At 52.2% G+C, this 24,903-nt stretch overlaps 2 protein-coding genes across 4 annotated transcripts; both read right to left on the bottom strand.

The window, feature by feature from the left end:
- Positions 1-739: 739 nt before the first annotated feature.
- On the bottom strand, positions 740-2,648 carry EXOSC5 (exosome component 5). Its single transcript, XM_041426626.1, has 6 exons — positions 2,494-2,648; positions 2,004-2,117; positions 1,368-1,489; positions 1,152-1,292; positions 992-1,081; positions 740-902 (listed from the first exon to the last, which is right to left on the bottom strand). The coding sequence occupies exons 1-6, from the start codon at positions 2,597-2,599 to the stop codon at positions 810-812; spliced, it is 666 nt and encodes a 221-aa protein (XP_041282560.1). The 5' UTR covers positions 2,600-2,648; the 3' UTR covers positions 740-809.
- Positions 2,649-8,796: 6,148 nt separating this feature from the next.
- Positions 8,797-24,860, bottom strand: RAD17 (RAD17 checkpoint clamp loader component). Of its 3 annotated transcripts, none has more exons than XM_041426624.1 (16): positions 24,567-24,860; positions 21,809-22,057; positions 20,982-21,065; positions 20,140-20,296; positions 19,534-19,670; positions 18,428-18,480; positions 18,217-18,342; positions 18,057-18,126; positions 17,379-17,487; positions 14,739-14,933; positions 14,226-14,311; positions 13,843-13,989; positions 12,967-13,113; positions 12,086-12,206; positions 10,819-10,876; positions 8,797-9,837 (listed from the first exon to the last, which is right to left on the bottom strand). In XM_041426624.1, the coding sequence occupies exons 1-16, from the start codon at positions 24,597-24,599 to the stop codon at positions 9,645-9,647; spliced, it is 1,965 nt and encodes a 654-aa protein (XP_041282558.1). In that variant the 5' UTR covers positions 24,600-24,860; the 3' UTR covers positions 8,797-9,644. The 3 variants fall into 3 exon arrangements, with proteins under 3 accessions (XP_041282558.1, XP_041282557.1, XP_041282559.1); XM_041426623.1 differs by having other exon boundaries at positions 14,739-14,936; XM_041426625.1 differs by lacking the exons at positions 20,982-21,065; positions 21,809-22,057; positions 24,567-24,860 and having other exon boundaries at positions 14,739-14,936; positions 19,534-19,683; positions 20,140-20,256.
- Between the last annotated feature and the right edge of the window lie 43 nt (positions 24,861-24,903).

Consider the following 24,903-nt stretch of genomic DNA (forward strand, 5'->3'; position numbering starts at 1 on the left):
GGGTGTACCAGCGCACGTGTGGCACCCAGAGCTGCCATGTTGGGTGTACCAACACATGTGTGGCACCCCAGAACTGCCATGTTGGGTGTACCAGCACAGGTGTGGCACCCCAGAGCTGCCATGTTGGGTGTACCAGCACATGTGTGGTGCCCTGGGGACGCCATGTTGCGTGTACCAGCACACGTGTGGCCCCCAGAGCTGCCATGTTGGGTGGACCAGCACATGTGTGGTGCCCTGGGGCCGCCATGTTGCGTGTACCAGCACACGTGTGGCCCCCAGAGCTGCCATGTTGGGTGGACCAGCACATGTGTGGTGCCCTGGGGCCGCCATGTTGCGTGTACCAGCACACGTGTGGCCCCCAGAGCTGCCATGTTGGGTGGACCAGCACATGTGTGGTGCCCTGGGGCCGCCATGTTGCGTGTACCAGCACACGTGTGGCCCCCAGAGCTGCCATGTTGGGTGGACCAGCACATGTGTGGTGCCCTGGGGCCGCCATGTTGCGTGTACCAGCACACGTGTGGCCCCCAGAGCTGCCATGTTGGGTGTACCAACACACGTGTGGCACCCAGAGCTGCCATGGTGGGTGTCCCACCAGGCCCATGCCCACGCCGTGTCCCTGTGTCCCAGCCCCGGGGGTCTCAGGGGCCAGCAGGTCCTGGGACACATATGCCCAGAACTGTCCCCGTGTGTGCCCCCCTCAGGAGACCCCGTGGCACAGGATGGACTCAGGAGGCAGAGCGGAGGGAGATGGTCCTTTACTGAGGGCTGGGGGCCCAGGCCAGTCCAGCTGCCCGCAGGGCGGCCCCGGCTCAGCACTTGGAGTAGCGGCGGCGCACGGAGTCGCGGTAGAACTGGAAGATGGTGCTGGCGGCGCGCTGGGCCGCAGCCAGGCACTGCTGCATCTGCACAGGAGCGGGGAGAAGGGCTGGCTGTGAGGGACCCCCTGTGAGGGAACCCCGCAGCCCAAAACCCCCCCCGGGGAGTCCCTCACCTCCTCCACAGAGCAGCTGCCCTTGGTGGTGGCCATCAGCACCTTCCTGTCGCTGCTGGCGATGGCGAAGGTGAGGATGGCGCGTGCCTCCTGCAGGGACGGGGGTCAGCAGGGCTGGGAGGGCACACCCAGAGCAGGGCCCTCCCCAGCCAGGGCTCACCTGCTCCTGTCGGGCCGTGGGGTCCAGCAGGATGGTGCCGTCGGGCTGCAGGGCGCAGGTGACTCCGCAGAAGAGGGCGGCGAGGGGCAGCCCCGCATCCAGCAGCGCCATGCAGGCGGCGTTCAGGCAGCAGGACAGCAGCTGGGGGACGTCAAGGGACCCACAGCACCAACAGCTCCCCAGCCCCCCTGCCCCGTCCCACACGGGCAAGGATACAGAGCCAGCGTCGCTGAGCACCTGCAGCACCAGGGAGATGGCGGTGCGCGGGTGCAGCGCGCCCAGCACCACGGCCTCGCACGTCTGCCGCAGCAGCTGCTCCCGGCTGCGCTCCAGCACGCCTGCACAACGGCACACCTGTCAGCTGCCCAAAACCCCCCCATGCCCGGGGAGCCGCGGGCACTCGGGGCTCGGCACGGCAGCTGCAGGCCCCGGCAGCCCCGGGGCAGGGCCGGGCTCAGCAGCCAGCACAGGAGCTGCCGGCAGGGCTCAGGGCAGGGAGGCACCGGGGGGACAATGCCAGGAGAAGGGAGAAACTGCTCCGGCTGGGCTGGGAACAGGGAGCCCCAGGGACAGCGAGCCAGAGCCAGCGTGGCACTGACCCATGACAGCAGCCAGGCACTCGTTACCCAGCAGCAGGAGAGTGCTAATTGCCCACAGAAGTGGGCAAGCTGCAGCAAACAGCACCAGGGCCTTTGCTTGATAAAACGTGTCACTGACAGAGGGGTTTGGTTGTGCTGGATTTGTGGATTTGCCACCCAGCAAAACTGAAATAAAGGCCTGTAAATCAACCAATTATCTCGACTCTGCGGGAAAGAACCTGTTTTGGGAAGGGAAAGGATGGCGGGTCCCCACCTGGCAGCCCCACCTTGGGGCGCAGCAGCACCTCCAGCGCCGCCCGGTCCGGCAGCTCCTTGCTGAGCTTGGCCTCCGCGGGGCCGTAGAGCCCGGCCAGCACCGAGGTGTCACCTGGGCACAGAGAGCACAGCTCACGGTGAGGAGGCCGCAGCCGGGAACGGGAGCCCCCGGGACCTTGCGGGAAGGGTGGGAACGGGACTTGGCAAGGCGAGAAGGGGAGCCCCGGGACGTGCGGCAGGGGAGCTCTGCGAGGCAGAGAAGGGGAGGCCTGGGACGGGCAGCACTACAGACCCTGCGGGAAGGGCTGGGAAGGAATGAGGAGCCCCGGGAAGAGGAGCCGGGATGGGCTGGGAAGGAGAAGGCTGGGAAAAGGAGCCCCAGTAAGGAAGGAAGCGGAGCCCCGTGAGCAGAGCCTCCCAGACCCTGCGGGAAGGGAAGGGAAGGGAAGGGAAGGGAAGGGAACCCCGGGGAGCGGAGCCGCACAGACCCTGCAGGAAGGCGGCCGAGCCGTCGGGCCGCGAGAGCAGCCCCAGCTCGCAGGAGAAGGGCCGCAGCCGGCACTGCCCGTCCGCCACCTCCAGCTCCACCGCCATCACCGCCGCCTCTCCACTTCCGCCTCGTCGCTTCCGCTTCCGGGCCGCGTGACAGCCAATCAGCGCCGGGCTTTGCAACAGCCAATCAGAGTCGGGCGCTGCAACAGCCAATCAGAGTCGGGCGTCGCGACAGCAAATCAGAGACGGGCGTTGCGCTTGGCTGCGACCCTCGCGACACGGGACGGTGGGGACAGGCCGGGGACAGGCCGGGGATAGCGGGGACAGGCCGGGGATAGCGAGGACAGCCTGGGGACAGTCTGGGGACAGTGGGAACAGCGGGGACAGCCTGGGGACAGGCCGGGGACAGTGGGAACAGCCTGGGGACACCCCGGGGACAGCCTGGGGACAGTGGGGATAGCCTGGGGATAGTGGTGACAGCCCCGGGGACAGTGGGGATAGCCTGGGGACAGTGGGGACAGCGGGGACATCCTGGGGATAGCATGGGGACATCCTGGGCACAGCCTGGGGACAGCCCCGGGGACAGCCTGGGGACAGTGGGGATAGCCTGGGGACAGTGGGGATAGCCTGGGGATAGTGGGGGCAGCGGGGACATCCTGGGGATAGCATGGGGACATCCTGGGCACAGCCTGGGGACAGCCCCGGGGACAGCCTGGGGACAATGGGGATAGCCTGGGGACAATGGGGATAGCCTGGGGACAATGGGGACAGCGGGGACATCCTGGGGATAGCCTCGGGACAGCCCCGGGGACAGCCTGGGGACAGCCTGGGGACAGCCCGGGGACAGCCCGGGGACAATGGGGACAGCCCGAGGGCAGCCGTGGCCGGGAGGAGCTCTGTTCGGCCGCTCGGAGCGGACCCCGCCAGCCCGCGGGCACGGGGAGCGGGCAGAGCTCGCTGCTGACCCCTCTGCATCTCTGAAATCCCCTCTGGGCCCGCAGAGGGGCACAGCGCTGCCACAGGGCTGTCACTGCGCTGTCACTGCGCTGTCACTGCGCTGGGGCCGTGGCACACGGCACAGGGAGCGCCGGTGGCTGTGCGGGGCTCTTCAGTGGGCACGGGCCGGGGGTGCCCCGGCTGGATGGTGACACGGGGCTGGGAAGGATGGGTTTGACAAGAGAGTCTCACAGATACGGATGCTTGGCAGAAAGATTTTTGAATGAGGAGCCTGAAGAAAGAATAGAAATGAAAGCAAGTTTTGATACAGAAGGAAAGAATTGCTGAGCCACTCTCACTGGATAACCAAGGAGGCAAAGGGTCTGTTAGTTAGAAGGGGTTTATGGCTCAGAGCAAAGGATAAACCCACCTCAAACAAGATGTTTTTACCAAGCAGGAAGACTCCACAGGCAAACAGTGAGCAGATGGTGCAAGTAGAAAAAAGAATTTTCCACTGCAAGAAAACTGAAAACCAACTTGTAGCTTAAACTGCAATGTAGTAACTTTCAGTGCCTGCAGAGCAGTGCCATGAATGTGGTAATTGCAGTAGTTCTGATGGGCTGCAGATCAAGGTTCAGGCACAGACTGGTTCTGCTGTATGAAGGTGCTCAGCAAAGCAAAGCACAGAATGCATTTGTAACCCAAACCCAGGGTCCCCAGGCCTGCCCTGCAGCTGAGAGCTGAGGCTCAGGCTCTGTCACCCACGGCCTGGAGTGCTGTGACTGCTTGGGTGTGATAAATGCATTTGGAATTGCCCCTGGAGCCCGCATGCCTCGTCGAGGAATACAATGTATAAAGCAATAAAGAATTTCAAGGGAGGAAAACAGCTTCAGTGAACTAAGTTTGAAGAAATACAAAACTGACAGGGAACATTCTCGAGGGGAGTCAACTCGGGGATGAAACTGGCATCTAATGAAAGAAGTGAGGAAAGTTCTGTGAGAAGGGCAGGCACAAAAGGAACAGCATAAGGAAACTACGAAACTACAAATCAAGCAGTGAACATCCTAATAAAACAACAACCACACCACAACAGTGACCCTTCCCTTTTCACTGCCAGCACCCGTGACGGGCTGAAGGACAGTGCAAACCTCCCAGCACCCTGCTGCTGCTGCAGCTGCTCCTCCGTGCCCCTGGAGCCGCCTGGCAAAAATCCCCACCAAGCAGCTCCCAGCCTCGCCACGGCCTGCCCTTCCCCGGGGTCTGTAGCCACGATGTTTTATGAAAAATCCTTTGCTAGGGTTTTTCTCCTATTCTAGCTGAGAAGCCTGAGAAAAGAAATGTAAACAATTCACTCTCTGATGGCTGTGGAATGTGCTCTGGACGTTGTTTACCAACAGGGGCAGCTGGGGTTGGTGCATGTTGGTTGTTTCTAATCAATAATCAATCAAAGATGCAGCTGGCTCGGACTCTCTGGCAGTCAGGAGCTTTTTGTATCATTCCTCTCCTCTCCTTCCTAGCCTCCTGATGGATCCTTTCTCTCTATTCTTTTAGTACAGTTTTAGTATAGCATTTATAACATAATATATATCATAATATAATAAATCAGCCTTCTGAAACAGAGTCAATATTCTCATCTCTTCACTCGTCCTGGCACCCTCAAACACAACCATAGGTGTCAGTCCACATCCCAGCATCTGAGAGCAGCCCACACCCAAGGCAGGCAGCTTCCAGGGACATCACCTCTGGCCCTTTGCGTTCTCCTGCCCTTCCAGGGGCTCCTGGGCAATTCCCAGGCCCCCGCTTGGAAAAGGCTGTGCCAGCTCAGCAGCCAGCACAGGAGCTGCCGGCAGGGCTCAGGGCAGGGCGGCACAATGCCAGGAGAAGGGAGAAACTGCTCCGGACAGCTCCGGCTGGGCTGGGAACAGGGCAGGGCAGTGATTTTCAGTGATTTCTCATCACTAAAATAGAGAGATGTCAACACCGGGCTGTTCTGAAAGGGGATGGGAAGTTCTTCTGGCAAAACTCGACGCAGGAATCTCTCTCACTTAGGATTCTCTTCCTCACTGCTTCCCGCAGGATCTCCCGCGGCTGCAGGAGCCGGGCCAACGGCAAGCACGACGGAACGGCCCCCGGAGAAGGGGGACACTGTGTCACGGAAACGGCCTTTATTTCCTCCTTGGTCTCCTCCTTCTGACCCTCAGAGGGCACCGCGATTTGCAGGCCCTCCTGCTCTGACAGCTGCTGAGCCGGGTTGCCGAGGGGCCGGGAGCCGCCGCGCGCTCCTGCGGCCCGGCCCGGGCCTGGCACTGCTTGGGGCCAGCCGCGGCCGGGGGGCGGCCAGGACCCCCGCCTTCAGGCTGGCTGGGCCTGGCGGGGTCCGGAGCTGGGCCGAGGGTCCCGCCGGGCGAGGAGGGGCTGGCACTGCCCGTGGGACTCCCGCCCTGGTCGCCGTGGTCGCCCTGGTTGGCCTGCTCGGCCTGCTCGGCCTCGGGCTGCGGGCGCCGCCGCCGCCAGGCCTCCCTGCAGCCGTGCACGGTGACGTGGATGAGGCCGTGGATCAGCGGCGCCGTGTAGTCGCCCAGGTAGCTGCGCAGCATGTGAGTGAGCTCGGCGCGGTCGGGGCCGCAGATGCACAGCGTGGCCAGCGCGATGGTCTCCACCTGCCGCGCCTCCCACCACTGCGCGCCATAGATGGCGTCCAGGCTGTGCCGCAGCCAGGGCCGCACGGGCTCCAGCAGCCGCTCGTGGCCCTGCAGCAGCTCTGCCCACAGCTCGGCCGGGAACTCCTCCTCGGCCTGCGGGCCGGCGGGCTCCGCCGGGCCCGGCGTGGTGTAGACCAGGCGGAAGCGGGCGCGGCGGGCCCAGGCGCGGGGCTCGGGCGGCGCTCCGGCCGGGCTCAGCAGGCACTGCAGGAAATCGTCGCGGTCCAGCACGGAGAAGCGGGCGCTGAGCACGGGGCTGGCACACAGCGGGCACGTGGCGCTGGTGGCCGTGTGGCGCAGCAGGCAGCCCAGGCAGAAGCGGTGGCCGCAGGGCACGGCGGCCGTGTCGCCGTGCACGCCGCGGCACACCGGGCAGTTCCAGTCCGTCTGCGTGGCCTTGCTGACGCCCGGCGGGGCCGCGGGGAGGTACAGCGACAGGAGGCTCCCCATCGCTGGGCCTGCAGCTGGACTTGGGGATCCTGAAGGTCTCTTCCAGCCTCGGCGATTCTGTGGTTCTGAAGCGCTTCCAGGGCATGTCACGCGCTGCAGAATGGAGAGAGGCCGTGGGCACTGGCTGTCCTGGGCATGCAGGGGAGGAAGAAAGGGCCAGGCTCTGGAGGACACCCTCCCTGCTCCCCCGGCCCCAGACACCCTGTGAAGGTTCCCCACGGGGCTCACCTCCAGTGCTGCGTGCGCCACGGTGCCGGCTGCCCACGCCAGGCAGGGCTCGGGACATGGAGCGATGCTGCAGGACACGCAGGCAGCCCCCAGCCCACGGCCCCAGGACTCCCCAGGCCCCAGAGCTGCGCTTGGCAGCAGTCCAGGCTGGAGCCACGCTGGCCCTGCCACTGCCCACGTACAATCAGGGAGGGATGTGACATCACAACACAGCTCCCAGCGGTGTCACAGTCAGACGCTTGGTTTGTCACCCTCCACCAGCAGGTGACATCACAACAGCACAATGGTCCCCACAGCATCAGAGAAGAAGGAAAATACTGCTTCTTGTGTTTAACTGTTGTATTTCCATGCTGCTCTCAGCCAGCTGCATCCATGTCTGTGTGTTCTGTCCCTAACCCTGGCTGAGGTCCCCTGTGAGGGACAGCCCTGAGCCCACCCCCAGTCACAGCTTCACATGGAGACAGGGCTGGGTGGCTCCATGGGGCTCCCAGAGCACTTTCAGCTCTCTGATCACACCCAGAAAGCACAGGCACCCTTGCTCCTGGGGATGCTCCTAAATTGCAGAATCACAGAATGAGCCAGGCTGAAAAGAGCTCTGAGCCCACCAAGTCCCAGCTAGGACCTCACACCTCCCCATCAACTAAACCCTGGCACGAGTGCCACGCCCAGGCTTTGTTCAACCCCTCCGGTGACGGTGACTCCACAGCCCCTGGGCAGCCATTCCAGTGCCCGGCCCCTCTTTCACTGGGGAATTTTCTCCTGATGTCCAGCCTGGCCTTCCCCTGTGCAGCTCCAGCTGTGCCCCCTCGTTCTGCCCTGGCCACCCGGAGCAGAGCCCAGCCCCACCTGGGCACAGCCACCTTTCAGGAGCTGCAGAGAGAGGAGGTCACCCCTGAGCCTCCTCTTGTCCAGGATGAAAACCCCAGCTCCCCCAGCTGCTGCTCACAGGGCTTGTGCTGCAGACCCCTCCCCAGCCTTGCTGCCCCTCACAGGGCTTGTGCTCCAGACCCCTCCCCAGCCTTGCTGCCCCTCACAGGGCTTGTGCTCCAGACCCCTCCCCAGCCTTGCTGCCCCTCACAGGGCTTGTGCTGCAGACCCCTCCCCAGCCTTGCTGCCCCTCTCTGGACACGCTCCAGCCCCTCCATGTCCTTCCTGAACTGGGGGCCCAGAACTGGACACAGCACTTGAGGTGCTGCCCAACCAGTGCTGAGCACAGGGGAAGAATCCCTGCCCTGCTCCTGCTGGCCACACCATTCCTGACCCAGGCCAGGAGGCACTGCCCTTCATGGCCACCTGGGCACACTGCTGGCTCGTGTTCCACCACTGCTGGCCAGCACCCCCAGCTCCCCCTCACCCCTGCCTGAAGCCTGGCTCTCCTCTTTCCCCAGCTCGTGGGTGGGGCAGTGCTGAGGAGCCAAATGGCAGAGGGGCTGCACTGACACTCGCTCCTGGCCCTGCCTGTGCTGCCAGCCCAGCCTCGGCCCCACCTGAGCTGGTGTTACCTGGGCACTGGCGCTCCTGGGTGCAAGCAGAGTAACAGGGGTTGTGTGTGTGTGCCCAGTGGTGTTTTCACGTGACAGAGGCTTTGCAGCACAGCTCTGTAGCTCGCAGTGCCACGTGGGATTGGCCAGGTGAGCACTGCATTCTGCCCTAACAAGGGAAAGGCCAGCACAGCAGCTGCAGTTACCTGGGGCTGCTGTAAAGAAAGCTGAAAAGACACAGCAAAGGAGGGTGGGAGTGTGCTTGCAAGATAAAAATCAGTATTTTGTGCCTGGTTGTTACTTGTGCTGGAGGCACCCCAGGAGCAGCCCATCCAAACCACCCTGGAAAAGGGTTAATGGTCATGAACAGCCAAAGACATTCTGGTTTGCTGTAATGAGTACAGCTTAGACTTAGGGGAGAAATTTCCTCCTTCAAAATTAAGCAATAGCTGTAGATGAAGACTACACTTGTCCCTTGAGAGGACAGGTACAGACTCTTTAATAGCATTAACCCCAGGTCAGGGTGGATAAACACGTTTTCTCTCACTAAACTGGCTGTAAGCACTACAGAAATGCCAATGTGCATCACACAAAGCTGTTTTTTCCTCTCTGCTGTGGCATTAACCACAGCATTCAACCATGTGCCAGTTACCAAACACAGATCAGTACTTCCCCCAGCACAACTGCAAGTCAAGGAGAAAAACTGCACATTATACATTTAACTTCCTACAAAGTGCAACTTCTGCTTAATTGCTGCCTTTTTTTTTTTCCCCTCCAAAAGTTAAGAATTTTTTTTTTCCAAGAGGAATACAAAATAATCCATGGTACAACATTAGGTCCACTTATAAAGACAAGAAGATCTTATTTATGTCTTCTGTAAGTCAGAGTACAAAACAGTATTAATACAGTAGAAGTCTTCTTTACATCATCAGTATGGTGACTTTTCAGGTGTAAATTTCAGCCTCCTCTTTCCAGAAGGGCTAAACTTCCAAACACCTTTTTTTTTTTTTTGAGAGTGTGAATTCGAATAAACCCTCCAAATGCTGACAACTTACGGAACGTGTACTCAGGAAGCACACTGCACAACTGCAGAGTATATTAAGACGTGTAAAAATACAAATAATTTAAGCGCGACGCTGCTAAATCTCTGGTCTCTTTCAAACTGGTTTCAGCCCTTTATTTCTCTCTGGCAGCACCCTCAGGCAGTGTCATGGCTCAGCAGAGGCCATGAGCACGGGGCTCAGGCCGGCCCTGCAGGGCAGGGGGGCTCCGGGAGCTCCCTGGGGGCTGGCAGCAGCCCGGGCTGTGCGCGGCTCGGCAGCCCCGCAGGGCAGGGCGTGCCGCGGTCTCTCACTCACTGTCGTACTCCTCGATCCTCAGTTCCTCCTCCTCCAGGAGGGCCTGCGCTGCCACGGGCTGCGGCTGGCTGCCGGGCAGGTCGCTGCCGCTGGACTGGCTGGAGGGGAGCCCCTCGGGGTCGCCGTCCCCGTGGGACAGCTCCGGCACGCCGGGGTCTTTGTCGCCCAGAGCCTCCAGCTGCAGCCTGCAAAGCACCGGGAGCGCGGCTGAGCGCGGCACACGCTCGTGCTGCCCGGGCAGAACCTCCTCCCTTCCCAGAGGGGACTGCTCAGGAACACACTGCTCTCCAGCAGGGCCCCAGGGAGCAAGCACCTGCATTTCCTCTGTGCTGAGCAGGTGGGAAAGGATGACAGTGCTTTCAGCAGGGTGTCACCCCCGGGATCTGACACTGTGACACCCCACCGATTTATTAATGCAGATACAAAATGTCAGTATCCACAGGTATGCTGCAGGGAAACTCAAAAGGGACAAGGAAGTTACAGTTAATTTGAGAAACTTCACACCTTGTGGTGCAGTCCAGGGGGATTACAAAGAAATACATTCCTTAGGGATACTCTTCTTCCTCCCTGACTAACAGCCAAAATGGCTTTTAATACAACAGCTGGGGAAGAGGGTGGCTCCTGGAAATACAGCTTGGAAATTCACAGTTTAAACTCAGCAGCAACACCAGGGACAAGTAGGAGATGCTCTGTCAGCTGCCTCAACAAACTGTGTCCTAGTTAGGAGACAACAGTTTGTCTCACTGCAGCTCTGAGCTTGATTCTTTGCTAAAACCACACCAATTAAAACACTTTTTAAATTCCGGGGGCACCACAGCCATAGAAGTGTAGCTGAGGCTCTGCTGGGGCAAATGAAGTCTCGGATCCAGAGGGCTCACAAGGCTCACAGCAGGGCACTGCAGTCCCACAGGGGAAACCCTGGGCTCTCAGCAGTCAGCAGCCAGAGCCTGATGAGAAACCATGCATTCTCAACACAGGTCTGCTCTAAGCAGCCTTACAGGCAAAACTTCTACCAGATGAAACCCGTGCAGCTGTCTAATTTCAGATTAAATAAACCTTGAAAAATACTTTGAATGTCACATGACAGACTTATGTAATGAAAGGGTTCTTCCCCTTCATATATGACACAGTCTCACTTCTTAACTACAGACAGAAGTTCAGCTTACCTCCCAAACTGTCTTTTCAGTGGCAGCCTCCCCACGTCTTGGATAAAAGCAATCTGAGCTAAGAACAAAGAGCCACAAGTATCACACCAGGCAGATCATAATGAACACACAGCTGAGCACACCAGAAAATAAACACTGACCTTAGCTGAGTATCCCTGTGTATATTTGAAATATTTTAGATACCAGAACACTGTGCATGCAACTTTTTTTCCCCCAACCTGTTACAGTTTACCACAACACATGTACAGATGGCCTACACACAAAATTCCAAATCCCTGACATTCATCCCCTGTGTATTTATCATGTAAAGCTGTTATTCTATAGCCTACAAAATTCACTCATCCTGATGTCAAGGCCTGAGTTAAGACATGATGCTTTTTATTATAAACAATTAACAACAGCAGAAGTGACCCAGCTCTCTACATACTAATTTTTGCATTATGTATCACTCAAAGTAAATTTTTCTGCATGAACTATTTGCTAATGGATTATCTCAGATTTAACTGTCTTTTTTTTTAACACACTCCAACTGGAATTTTGCTTCTTTTATCTGTGAAAGGCTTTCTGAGCTGCTGTGTGTTGCTGTTACTGGAAAGGGGTAGGAGCATATTCACAGGAAAATGGACGTGTACTAAATGAACCAGCCTAACCTTCTGGAACTAAGGAACAAGGTTATCTGTGTGGATAAAAAAGCTGATGTTGCAAGAAGAAAGTAGAGGCAGAAAAGTTGGTAACAGACAAAGGGGTGTCAACCCCAGTAAAATGATGCTTACAGCTTCTAGCAATTGGATTAATAAAAAGATGTGTGCTTGCCTCATGGACAAAGCCAAGCTGCCAATCAAGGAATGCATGACTGTGTAGACCAAGACTAGAAGTAAATATCAACTATGTTTAGAGGCACAATAAATGGCTTTTGCTTGATTCACATTGAATCATGCAGAGTCCTTTGTCTCCTCAGAAAGCAATGAAGATCTAGCCAGTATTGGCTGCTGGCTTTCCAAAACTCTTCTCATCAAATCCTCCAGCAAATATAATCACAGCCCTAAGTCTACAGAGCACCTGAGTCACTACAGTTTGACCCAAGCTACCAGGGCAGATTTAATTGTGGCTGTGGTACTGGAAGCATCTTTGGGCATCACCTACATAACATTTGTTTCATGCTGAGGCAAAAACATAAACAGCAATGACCTTTTGGCTTATGGAATTTGTCAGTATGTTTCAACTGCAAAAACACTGCAAGATCAAGAGTTACCTTGATCCATCTTACCTTGGTTTCTCATTGGGTTTGCTAACATAGCAAGATAAGGCAGCAGCTCTGTCTGAAGGCACTCAGGTGGTAAACAGAAGCTTGAGAACAGGGATTTTGCAGCAATGCAATTGTCCTGATACTGAAAGAGGAGGGGGGAAACACAAGTGAAAAACCTGGTAAATTAGCAATGTAGATGTTCTGTACCACAACATGCAGACTTTCTTCCTGCCTGCTACAGGAGCTACAAGAAATGAGACCAGATAAAGAAAAGGCAAGCAGTTAACATACCAATCTTAAAAACTGTAGAATCTTTCAAATTTGCCTTTTACTGGGCATTAAAATTAAAAAAAAAAATTATTCCTTGATTACAGAATTCCCAGCCCATTGAGGTTTACCAACATATTAGTTTTTAGCAACATTTTAGTTTTTTTACCAACATTTTTTACCAACATTTACCAACATATTAGTTCAAATGTAAGAAAATGCCAAGCCCTGCTGTGTCACCTGAACAAGCTATTTCTGATAAACACATAAACCATAACAGCAGGCATTTCTTACATTCATACAACAGTTCAGTGTGCTTCAAACTGCACAAAACCAGACTCAGTTCTAGAAACACTTAACAGTACTTAGTTGTGTCTCTATTAATTTAGGATTAAGACTCTCCCAGGAACATGCCAGCTTGGACAGAGGCATCAGACTTTGTCAGTGGCTTCCAATTTATTTTTACATTAAAGGAGTGATGCAAACTGCTCTTCTAGCAAGTGCTTTATAGAACCAGGCTATATCAAAATAGGGTATTTGACAAGTTTAGCACTGTGGTCAAATATGATCTATACTACTGAACAGTCACACCTTAGGGGAGAAAGAATTTAGAAAAAACAAAATCAAGGATTTACCTTTTTATTGATCAAGAACCACTGGGGTTTGTGCAAGGGTCGGAAGCCCATGCCTCCCTGCTGGTGGGCAAAGGCTCTGGAGGTGTTGGAGTGGATCACCCCCCGGGTGGCCACGGAGGCACTGTAGCTCTCCATCACAAGCCGTGCCTGAGAGAGAAAAGGGGCCCTGGGTGAGCTCCAGGCAGCTCATTTGCACTGAGACACACGCAGTGGCACAGCATGCTCAGCTTTCTGAAGCTCACATTACTGCAAAACTTGTATGCAAAGCAGCTGAGAAAAGAAACAGCTTGATTCCTTCTTAGCAGAAACATATTCCACTCAGAAATACTTTGCAGAGTATCCTAGAAACACTACAACCCATTGTAATGAAATGCTGACAGAAGCTGGAGAAAACATTGGCTCTGCATCTCTTCTGCAGCTGCTGTACTTCAGCATTCATTAACAATTCAAATCACTCACACCCTCAGTTTGTAGAAAACTCTCAGAAACACAAGGGTTCAATATCAAAGTACTTAAAGACAAGTGTGTGCCTATACAAAGATGACACTTACACTCCAGTTACTGCAAAGGACATCAGCAGTGCTCAGATATTCACTGGCTCTCACTACGTCATCTATGTCAGGAAAAAAGTCCACGTAGTTCTGGTGAAGGTACAGGTTGAACATGCTTCCAGACATATGTGATTTCTCCACAATTTCCTGGCAGGAAGACAAAACATTGGCGCTGCATCTCTGCTGTACTTTAGCATTCATTAACAATTCAAATCACTCACACCCTCAGTTTGTAGAAAACTCTCAGAAAAACAGTAAAAAGCACAAGGGTTCAATATCAAAGTACTTAAAGACAAGTGTGTGCCTATACAAAGATGACACTTACACTCCAGTTACTGCAAAGGACATCAGCAGTGCTCAGATATTCACTGGCTCTCACTACGTCATCTATGTCAGGAAAAAAGTCCACGTAGTTCTGGTGAAGGTACAGGTTGAACATGCTTCCAGACATATGTGATTTCTCCACAATTTCCTGGCAGGAAGAAGAAGAGTTTGGGTTTTACAGGTGGATAAGGAAAAGGACCCTAGTATGAAAGGCTGGGGCGCTTCCAGGCCAGGGAGCTGGAACACAAGGCCTGTGCAGTGATGCCCACACACAAGGGGCTGGTGATTCCCTCACTCACACTGGAGGCACACCAAGTGAGGGGGCCAGAACAAACCCCACATGCTGAGGGCCCAGGTGCACCCGTGGGGGCACTGCAGGAGTACCTCAGGCTGAATGAGCAGCGTGTCCCGGCGGTGTCTGCACAGGTGAGCAGGCAGCTGAGGGCACTCTGCTTCTGGCACTGCTTCTCCTGAAAACGAGTGCACAGCCTTTATGTTCACAAATGTCAGCAACTGTCAGCCCCACCAGCAGCTAAATTACAGCCTTTTCCATTCCCAGAAAGCTCTGGGACAGGCACAGGTACCTAATTATTATAGTCAATATTACACAGTCAGCAACACACAATTAGTTGCATTAAGCTCCATATAGCACATCTAACAAAGTAATTTTTGTATTCCCTCACCTCAGTACTTCTCCTCATTTGGTTTTGGAGCCAGTACTGGGATTGCTACCAAAATGTGCACAGCCAGTGGCATTAGGGACCCTGATGTAGCTGATTTTATGCTGTTGTGACTGACCAGACAGAGCCCATCCAAGGCTTTACTGTAGCAACTCCAGCTAGTAGCAGCTGACATGCTTTGCCCACTGAAAGGGAGAATAAGTCAAAGTTTTCTTACTTTTGCAATAAATAATTTTCCCCAGAGCATGGAAAAGGAAAATGGATGCATCCTTGCCACCAATTGCTTGTATCTCCTGGTCTTCTGAGGTATCACATTTACTTTTCTTTCGTACTTTGGATACTCCTGCTTCCTCACATTTTACTGTGGAGCTCTTCTTCTTCTTTGACCAAAATTCTTTCTCCAATGAGCAGCCTACTTAATAAAATAAAAAATAAAATCAAGACAGAGAACAGGACTCTACAGAAGTTTTCTATTATGCTACTGCTGATGCTATTTCTACTATGCTGTGCTGTGTGAACAACCAGTACTAATAAAAGGAACAGAACAGGCCATATAAATGGGAGCACTCTGAGGAAACTCATTTATTAGGAACACAAATCAGGTACCTAAATTAGCATCATTCATTACCTTCATTCCACCTCTGCCCCTTAAGCCACAGCTGAGGTACCAAGTACTTTCCTGAACAATAAACAGCTGTCTTTGAAAAAAGCTTTCAGGCTTATCTGCCTTGTAGTTCTGACACATTCCCCACTTGACCAGGTTTAAATTTCATGTTTATGAAGAACAAGTACAAATATTTGTAACTGTTATTTCAGTTACATCCTGTTTACTTATCAATTTTGTCTTCTACTGACATTATCTGTACAAAACCTCCCTCCCTGAAATATAAAGTGGCAAAGAAAACATTTCATTTAGGTGATTCTTCCAACTGCCTACTATCTTCCACAAAGTTCTGAGCTTCATAAAATAAAACCCTTATTCTACTCTATATTAATAAACTTGAAATTTTTCACCCACAATTTCATTTCGTGGCATTTGAATGTTCCTTACTGAGCTCAGATAAATTATCCTTTAGGTATTTATTTTTCTTTTCTCCCACAATTACCATGGATCTATTTTACCCATTAATAGTGTCAGGAAATGAATGTATCCATGATGTGATAGACACACACATGAAGAAACACACTTTACATACATAAAAAAAAAAAGCTGCATGCTCAGGAGACCAGCAAGGAGATGGGGAATCTCCCAGACTTATTAAAAGCTACACAAACTGGTTATTTTAACATTACTTAGATTTTGTGCAGGATGTGTCCAGCAGTGAGATGCTGCATGCTTTTCTCAGATATCACCAATCTGATATTCACTCATACTAATGGCATTATCACCCCACTGAGAGCAATCCTGTTTTTCTGATTCACACAGAACAATCCAAGCCTGGTACACCTGCAGACTTCATCAGAATAACTGACCTTCAACATCTGCAAGTTAAATGTAGAAACTTTACTCTCTGTCTTGTGTAATGTAACTAACACTGCCCAGCTAATTCCAATATACTCTAAAACTCAAAGTAAACACTCCCTCTTAAAAAATGGGCTTGAAACTACCTTTAACCTTGTATTCCATGAGCATATTTGCTGCTTGCAAAGCAAATGGGAGGGACAAAAAGTGTGACAGTAACAACACCATTGCTACTCTACCACATACAGCAGAAGACAATTGCTGAGTCTGTTTCCTTAGGCCTAAGTTTAATGTGAATGGTGTCACCATTTCACAGTCCTGAGAATGAACAACACGTGCCAGGGTGCAGCTTTTAAAAATGCAACTCGCATACACCAGTTCCTTAACAACTCCTGACTTGTGAAATGCTCATAAAATCACAGTTTGGGAAATGCAGAAACCAAGGAATGACAGTACCCCTTCCAAACTAAAGCTGCACCTAAGGCTGCAGACAGACAGCGCAACAAAAAGATGTGAACAAGACAACAAATTTATATAAAGTTATTTGTGGTGTTTTTGTAACTGAACACAGCAGCACCACTTCTGCCATATCAGTCCATGCTTCACAAAGAAAATGAAACTCTGACTAGTTGCAGACTTTAGATTTATTATCTGTTTGTATCATACAAGCAAAAAGCAAGAGACACAAAAAAATAACAACATCCATGCAAATCCAAATCAAAGACAAAAGAGCAGATTAAGCAAATCCTTTTTCTACATATTCTTTGAACGAATAGCATAAAAAATATATAGAGTCCTTATAATCTAGCCAATTAAAAAAAAGACCACCTGCCTTTAACATTAACAAAAAGACTTCTATAAACCTCAAACAATTCACGATAGTTCATTATTTAAGATTAAAACTTTCCATCTTTGCAAAACATATATCTAAAACTTCTCACATCTTAAATTATCAGTAAGTACTTATTCTTTCTTCTTCCTTATAATAAATATAAATATATTCACTTAGTTTTAACTTAGTTTCCCACAAAAATATTTAAGAATTTCCTAACCTTTCTTAGCTTTATGTCTACTTCCTAAGACTTTTCTGCACTTTCTAAAGTCTTTTGCCTTTTTATATTCCTACAGAAACTGAAGAGCAAACACAAACAGCAGAGATACCAGGAAGAAAAGAGGGTATTTCACCACATCCCATCAGCACATGCACAGTGTCATGGCTTAAGCCCAGCCTGCAACAGCTGAGCCCCACTCACCCCCTGTGTTTATTCCTGCTCCACAGGAGCGTGTCCAGAATGCTTCTGCAACTCACCCACCTGTGCTGCAGCTGTGAACAGAATGTGTTTTCTGCAGAAATGGTCAAAATATCACTTCACCTCACAAAACCGTCACTTTTACCTTTTGTAGAGGAGAACTGAAGGCTGTTTATTGCACTTCTTATGTCACCTGAACAACCTCTGCAAAGCAGCTCCAGAGAAGTTCTGTCAAGCGTGCAATTCTCTCTGTTCTACAAGGAAAAACAGCATTCAAAGCAACAGAAGAGCAGGAAAATGAGTGTTTAAACATCTGGGAACCCACCCCTGACACACAGCAAGAACAGACCCACCACAGGCTCAAACCACATAACACTGTGAACTTTAAAAAACCTTAATTTGTTTAAGCACACTGTCACAATTTATATAACAATATTAAAGAGAAAAATGCACATAACTCTTTGCAAAGTGTCACTCAATATGATATTGCTGGTAATCAAAACAGTTCAGGAACAATACCATACTTAGGTTCACGACCTCTTCTGGCCTCAGTGGATGCATGAAAAATTATATCTCTTCCTATTATTTGTTTCATTTATATAGTTACTGTAATAACCAGAGTAATTTTCAGAAGCAATTTTGCAGACTTGGACCACAGGTCAAGTAAAACTAATCTTAAAAACAAAGTATCTTTCTAGCTTGTTCCTTTCTTCTGTTGCTCTGGGGAGATGTGTGGCTCAGCTGCCAAAGATCAAATACAGTAACAAAAACAACACATTTTTACATGGTCCTAGCCCTGCACATTATGAGTTTGACAACTTACCATAGAGGCTTCTGCTGCAGCTATTCGATTGAGAACTTTCATCATATTTGTTGGTGCAACAGGCTTGAAACTGTTGAATTCCATTAAAAAAAAAAAAAAAAAATTAGTTTCTAACCTCTCAGTAATTTGTACCATGTTTTAATGAGGTAGAAGATCTCACCTAATATTGCATATACACAACTCCTCCACAATGTCAGTGGGGAACAGTGACCTCTGGTTGCTGTCTCCACTGAAGTTATCTGAGATTATGAAGACCAGGGGGCACCTGCTCCTGCGAGCAAAACTCCTGCACAGCAGAACAACAAAATGAGATGAATATTAAACAGCAGCCTCACAGGTTGCTCATAATTAACAACTCCTTTGCCACTGACCTGAGGATTTCATGCAGGCTGCCAGGATCTCGGTAGAATTGGTTAGGAATGTCCTGTCCAAAACAAAGAGCTGCTGTCATGACATTCACATGTAAATATTCTCCTCCACAGACTGATGTCATGGCACACATTTCACACTCCTGGTTTGCCTGCTGTCAACTACATTTAAACACAGCTGACACTGGACAGAGGAGCAGCAGGGGGAAACAAACCCAAAGCACAGTGTGTCTCATTAAGGAAAATGATCATCTACAAAGGAATGTTTTCTCACTGCCTCAGTTCCCTAAGACACAGCCTTGGGTGATCACACTGCCTGTGAAGAGGAGTTTCACCCACAGAACAACACTGCAGGAAGCAGCTCCCTTGGGGAAAACACATGTGAGGTGTGACAGGACCTGCACAAGAAGGTGACTTAGTAAAGACAAGTCTTATGAGACTCTGCTTCCTAAATTCTACAGTACACATTACCCTGCCAGAATTTCTGTCTGTTTTGGTCTTGAAAGTTTATAGACAACCTGACTAGCCATTTCTAAAATTTATCTTGGGAAAATAATTGAAAACCTCAGAAAGAAATTGCTATTGAAACACACTTCTTCACAAGCACAAATAAAGCCTTGTACCTGCCCAGAAACCCTGAGTTCACACCTGTGCCCTAAACAACACACCTGTGTAAAACCAGGCAGAAAGTGCTAAATTTCAACTGCTCCTGCTTGGGTTCATTCTCCAGTGTCCCCTATACTCCCCTGCATCATAAAAGAACAGGAGCAGTGGTGTGTTTTCCACTCTTCCTGTTTATACACATACATATTTCTGGAAATTAAACCATCCAGAAGCGTGGGAATGACTTCTCAATATTGATCTGCTTTTTGACACTCTGTGCTCACACCAGACTCCCATTTCTGCCTCACTACTTCCTTCTGTGGCACAACTAACTGCAGGACGTGGCTCTAGGCTGCTGCAGAGACACAAACAGTAACGAAGATCTCATCTGCAGAAAGCAGGCTAGCTTTGGGAAACACCACTCCAGTATCTGAAGGCACTCAGCACGCCAACACTGCAACAAAAGGCATTGTTTTAAACACAACATTGCACAAGTTTTCACTTACTTCAATAAGAATAAGCTTTTTATCATTTTCTGAGGACTCCCCAAGCATCTGAAGTTTGTTATACTTATTTGCTCTTAATAGAAAATCTTGAAAGAGAGCTGTTTGGGCCTGACTCGGAAACGTATGAAAATTTGAGTCTGAAAAAGAAAACTAATTAAAAATATGTATTCTATATTATACCAAGTAAAATATAAATACCACACCAACTAATACCCACCCGTGTTATTTTCTGACAGCAGCACTGAACAAGCCCTTTGGCAAACGTGACAAACACAGGAGAATTTTTAAAGGGGTGTAATTCAACTGAGGACCTAAAGACACTTACCTGTTTCATTTATTTGGTTCAGATTATATCCAGGATATTACAGAGCTCTCTATACTGATTTGAATTGTCAATTATTTTGGACTAAACACTAAAAAAACCTAAATCCCCTTCCAGATAAAAGCCACAGAATGATTCTCATTAAACACTATGGAATGGACTTACATGGATGTGGATCTGATTTCATACACAACAGACAGAAACAAAGCAAAAACACAAGATAGAAAACCCACAAAATTAACTGTAAGGGGAAAGAAAAAAAGAAAAAACCCCAACATACTTACCATGGCCAAACATGTTCCTCAAGTCTTCCTTTGTGAAGTCTAAAGAGAGTGGATTGGTCCATTCTTGCACCTGAAGGCCAAGATCTCTGGCTAGAATTTGCAGAGTTGCAGTTTTTCCACAGCCAGGAGGGCCAGTCAGCAGCAAGACAGAGCCACCCTGACACAGAGATACAAAACACAATCACAGATGTGGTAAACAAAGACAGCTGGCTAGGGATGAATATGGGTTGAACTTCTCCTGCAGTTTCTCTGGTAAGGATCCTCTCTCCCAGTGAAAGCCCAGTCACACAATCTGTTAATTCACCTGCTGAGTACTCAGACAGAGAGAACCAGGACTCTGGGAACCTTGCTCAGCTCCTAATGCCTCTGCTAAATAAACTGCATGTGACTGCCAACACAACAGACACTCACCTGAGGAATTAGCTCTGGAAAACACTGGGCAAGGCTGGCAATTTGTGTCTAAGAATGCCTCTGATCAATCGACATTAAAAACATCCTCACTAGCCTCACACCAGCTCAGTGCAACTGCAATGTTTAAGTCATGAGACTTAAAAATTAATCTGGCAGAAATAAAATGCAGTTTCAAGCACATACTGAAGAGCTGTGATTCATGACTGGATGCCAGAAAACAGTATTTCTGAGCAAAATCAGAATCCACCTCTTAGGAGCATAAGCCCAAAATAAATGTAAAAGCTCTACCCTATGGTCTTAGAGTATTTCTTACAATGCACAAGATGCACAGTGACTATGTCCCTCAGTTGAGGTTTCTCTCTGACCTTGAAATTGCATCCAGCTCATTTGTATGGTTTGATGCTTCCACTTACAGATTTTAGCAAGTTTACCTGCTTTGGCTGCCTCTGAAATATGTGTGTTTTTAACCAGGTTTCAACTTCCTCAATCTTCTTCTTTTGCACAGCAAGGTCACTCTGAAACAAGGTTAAAATATGTGAAGGTTATATATATATATGAAACTCTTGGTTTCTAATGATGAAATTAAATAGAATAAATGCTGGACCACCACAGACACCAATGCTGGGCACCAACAGACGTGTTGGTGTGTGTTACAGTTACATGTGTGCTCTGCAGAAGCAATGCTACAGTTAAGGATGATCATCCTGTCTCCTTAATCAGTTTTCCATTTTTGTAGTCAGGAAATAATGAGCTATTTATTATCCTTTAACTGGTACCACTACAATCTTGCTGAAGCTAGTCCTTTTTATGTTTTTTGTAACTTCTACAAATCCCACACAGCTGTGTCCCCCCAGTGCTAGGAGTAGCAGACGTGTCTGGAATTCAGTAACAGGTTGGAGAGTTTACAGCTGGACTGACAGGAAGCAACACCTCCTGAGCAGCTTTCCCTGCTGAGGAAGCCTGGGGGAGCGCGTGCCTGCTGTGCCAATGTGGGGGACCTGGCCAAGGAAGGTGCTGTGTCACAGCAGCCCCCCAGCACGGGGACAGCTGCTGGCTGGCACAGCTGGGCTGCCTCGGGCACCGGGAGCCGCTGCACGCCTGGCTGGGACAGCTGTGGGACAGGAGGAGGCTCTGGGAGAGCTCCCTGGGGAGTGGCAGGCAGCCATCCACCAGCACTGAGAGCCAACCAGCGACCCAGAAGGCCTGTGCTTTGGCACAGGGGGTGGGTTAGAGGGAGGGCAGGGGCCAGCTCTCACACCTGGCTCTCAGGCCTGTATCTCTCCACCCACGGCAGCTCCTGCTGGGCCTGGCTGCGGCAGGGCAGATCGGCGGCGCCCGGCTTGCTTCTCTTCCTGCCACGAGCTGGGGCTCTGCTCCTCTCTGCCACGGGGCTCGGGGCTCTCTGCTTCTGCCCACGGGCTCTGCCCCTCAGCGGCCTCACGGCGCACAGGCCGAGGCCTGTGCTCCCAAAGAAGCCATCGAAGGGACGTGCCGGCCGCTCTGCCACCTGCGGGAACACAAACCTCTGGGTAGGAACACTGCAGCCTCCTCCCCCTCAGCTGGGCACCTGCAAAATGCAAAATTTTTGTCCCTGGCAGTGCCCCAGGCCAGGCTGGACACCGTGGGGGGTGTCCCTGGCGTGGCACTGGGGAAGAGAGAGGAAGAAAATTATCTGTAATGATACTTTTCTCTCCAGAGTTTCTGACAGTGGAGCACTGTTACAGCTGGCACCAGAGAAACAGGAGCAGTTATTTCTGCAGTGAGGGCTTTATGTACAGTGCCCACTCTGTCCTCCGCTGCTCAGGCTGCATTCAGGCTCAGCAGCTTGTTTGTAAATCACCCAGTTTTCCTTCTTTCCCAAACACAGTGTTTGGTCCTTCCAGCCACAACTGGTCCGGGGTTCTGTGATTCTTCTGTGTGAAAAAGAAAGCTGCATCATTGTGCCAGGAGTATTCTGCAGCAAACTGGCAAATGAGAACAAGCTGAGAACTCCACGAACACACACCCGACCTAAAGAATTAAAAATTAATGGAAAAGCAGCATCAGCTTACTCAGACCTCTTTTATATGATGGTAATGTTCACAGTGTCTCTGTAGTCTTCAGTATCTGGCGCTTTCCCCCAGCTTTTTAAAAATATTTACAATGCAACCATTTGTGCGCAGAAGCTAGAAATATTTGGCAGAGGACAGCTACTGAGGCAGCACAGTAAAGTCAAGGAGTGTTTGGTGCTTGGGGCAGCTGGGGCTGAAGCAGAGCCTGTGCCAGGACAAGGAGCAGTGCTGAGCAGCACCAGGATTTGACTCTGGATTAGAGGAACACCCCGCTGGGCCAGGGAGGCAGGCTCACCCCCAGCAGCACCACAGGGGCCCGTGGCAGCCCCAGGCTGGTGCCAATGCCCAGGGTGAACGTGTGACAGCACAGACACTGCCTCCCCAAAAGGGCTGTGAGACCCTAGGCCCGTGGCAGCCCCTCGGTGTGGGGTGAACGCCAGGGTGAACGTGTGACAGCACAGACACTGCCTCCCCAAAAGGGCTGTGAGACCCTGGGCCAACACAGCAGGACAGAGCTGGCTGCAGCCCGAGGCTCTGCTGCAAGGGGCTCAGACAGCTCCACAAGGCCCTGCTTGCAAAGCCCCAGCGGGAAATGCAGGAGGGGGTCACGCTGCTTTTGGGGTGAATAATGCTGAAAGCAGCCCGAGTCCTCCATCCCAAAATTCCACATCCTCTGAGGGAGCTGAAGCTGTGGCAGAGCTGGAATAATCCCCAGAGAAAGGAACAGCCAAGTGACACCACTGAGAGCTCCTGCAGAGCTGGCCCAGCCTGGCGGGGCAGCACTTCACACTGGAAATGCCCCATCCCAAATTTTACCAGCAGCACCTCCTGACGTTTCCCTTCCCGTGGTGTGATCCCAGGGTCACTGCTCCAGCTGGGCCACGTGCACACAGCCTGGGTGAGGGCCACTCTCTGCTCTGTCACTGCTCCTGAACTGTCACACAGCCACCCCAGTGCTCAAGGCTGGAACTCCAAGAAGCAAAGGGCAGCCTGCCCTTCACATTCCCACTGCTGACAGAAGCACATTCACACTTCAGCTCTGGCTCCAGAGCAGTGCTCACTGCTGCACTGGGCAGTGAACAGCCCTGCTTCTGATCTCTTTGTCGTTATCAAATGTGTCTGGCAGCCTCAGTGCTGCAGGGCGAGGCTGTGAGGTTCAGGGACATCGGCACAGCTCTGGGGCTGGCACTGCACCCAGAGCCCTCCCTGAGGGGCTTGGGGCAGTTTATGGGAGGTTTTGGGGTTTCTCCTCCTCATAACATAACCACCCCGGGCTGTGATGGGGCCCAGGCTCCAGACCCCGAATCCCCCCCCGGGCTGGGACCCTGCACCCCAAATCCCCCAGGGCAGGACCCCAGCCCCCAGGGAGCCTTGCCAGAGGTGCCTCCTGCCATCCCAGGGGAGCAGCAGCAGCCTCTGCAGGCTCCTGTGGCCCTAGCGATGACAGAAAAGCACGCTTCACTCAGAGTGCACGGCTGCTGCTGGGACTGTTTCAGGGGCGAGAGGCAGGCTGCACCCCGCCCTCGTGCTCCCCACGGCACAGACTGCACCAGAGGATCTGAGAGTCCCCCCTGCGACTGGGACAGTGCCCACATCGAGACCCTTTCCCGGAGATCTCTCTCCCAGACATGTCCCGACACGTCTTGCCCGCTGTCTGCAGCCCTGCTCACTGGCACTAACATCATCCCGCGCTGGTTCTAGTCCCCTCTCTGACGGGTTAGAAAGCGGGGGGTGTGGGGCGGTGTACGGGAGGTTCTGGGGGTCCCTCCTGCACCTTGTGGCTCAGCGGGAGCTTCTGTGACAAGCGGTGTCCGTGCCCCGGCCCCGCCACTGCCGGGCTCCCGTCAAACAGCGCCGTCCCTCCCGCAGGCAGCCACACCAAACCCAATCTCGCTCAGCCAAGATCAGAGCAGCCCCCATGGAAACAGGACAAACACGCGCAGGAACGAGCGGTCCCGCACCCACCTCCGCCGGCCTTCCCGGGCCGCTGCCGGACATCCTCGCCCGGGGGAGCCCGGCGCCTGCGGCCCGCTGCCGGGCCCCGCCGCAGATCCGAGGCCAGGGGACTTGGTGCCCCGGGGGAAGGCAGGGCCCCGGTGCGACTCCTCCCGGTGTGTCCCGGTGCTGCTGGCGGAGGCAGAGCCCCGGTGTGACTCCTCCCGGTGTGTCCCGGTATCCCGGGCAGCTCCCGGCGCTCCCGGCCCGGCCTCGTCCCCTCACACGGCGCCGAAGGGTCCTTCCTCCCCGCCGTCCCTTAGCTGCCCCCGCCGCGCGGCGCAGCGCGGTGACGCCATCGGCGCGC

This window comes from Onychostruthus taczanowskii, unplaced genomic scaffold (assembly GCF_017590055.1).
Source record: "Onychostruthus taczanowskii isolate IOZ18803 unplaced genomic scaffold, ASM1759005v1 scaffold92, whole genome shotgun sequence".
NCBI classification, from domain to species: Eukaryota; Metazoa; Chordata; class Aves; order Passeriformes; family Passeridae; genus Onychostruthus; species Onychostruthus taczanowskii.

What these genes read in the sequence shown, in the direction of transcription:
- RAD17 (XM_041426623.1), bottom strand. Translation starts at nt 24,599, where the DNA reads ATGTCCGGCAGCGGCCCGGGAAGGCCGGCGGAG. An exon ending in TTGTGTATATGCAATATTAG is followed by an intron (nt 18,127 to 18,216) that starts GTGAGATCTTCT and finishes GGAATTCAACAG; the next exon opens with TTTCAAGCCTGTTGCACCAA. An exon ending in TCAGTTCTCCTCTACAAAAG is followed by an intron (nt 14,937 to 17,378) that starts GTAAAAGTGACG and finishes TATTTTATTAAG; the next exon opens with TAGGCTGCTCATTGGAGAAA.
- EXOSC5 (XM_041426626.1), bottom strand. Translation starts at nt 2,599, where the DNA reads ATGGCGGTGGAGCTGGAGGTGGCGGACGGGCAGTGCCGGCTGCGGCCC. An exon ending in TGCTCAGCGACGCTGGCTCT is followed by an intron (nt 1,293 to 1,367) that starts GTATCCTTGCCC and finishes GACGTCCCCCAG; the next exon opens with CTGCTGTCCTGCTGCCTGAA. An exon ending in CCACGGCCCGACAGGAGCAG is followed by an intron (nt 1,082 to 1,151) that starts GTGAGCCCTGGC and finishes CCGTCCCTGCAG; the next exon opens with GAGGCACGCGCCATCCTCAC.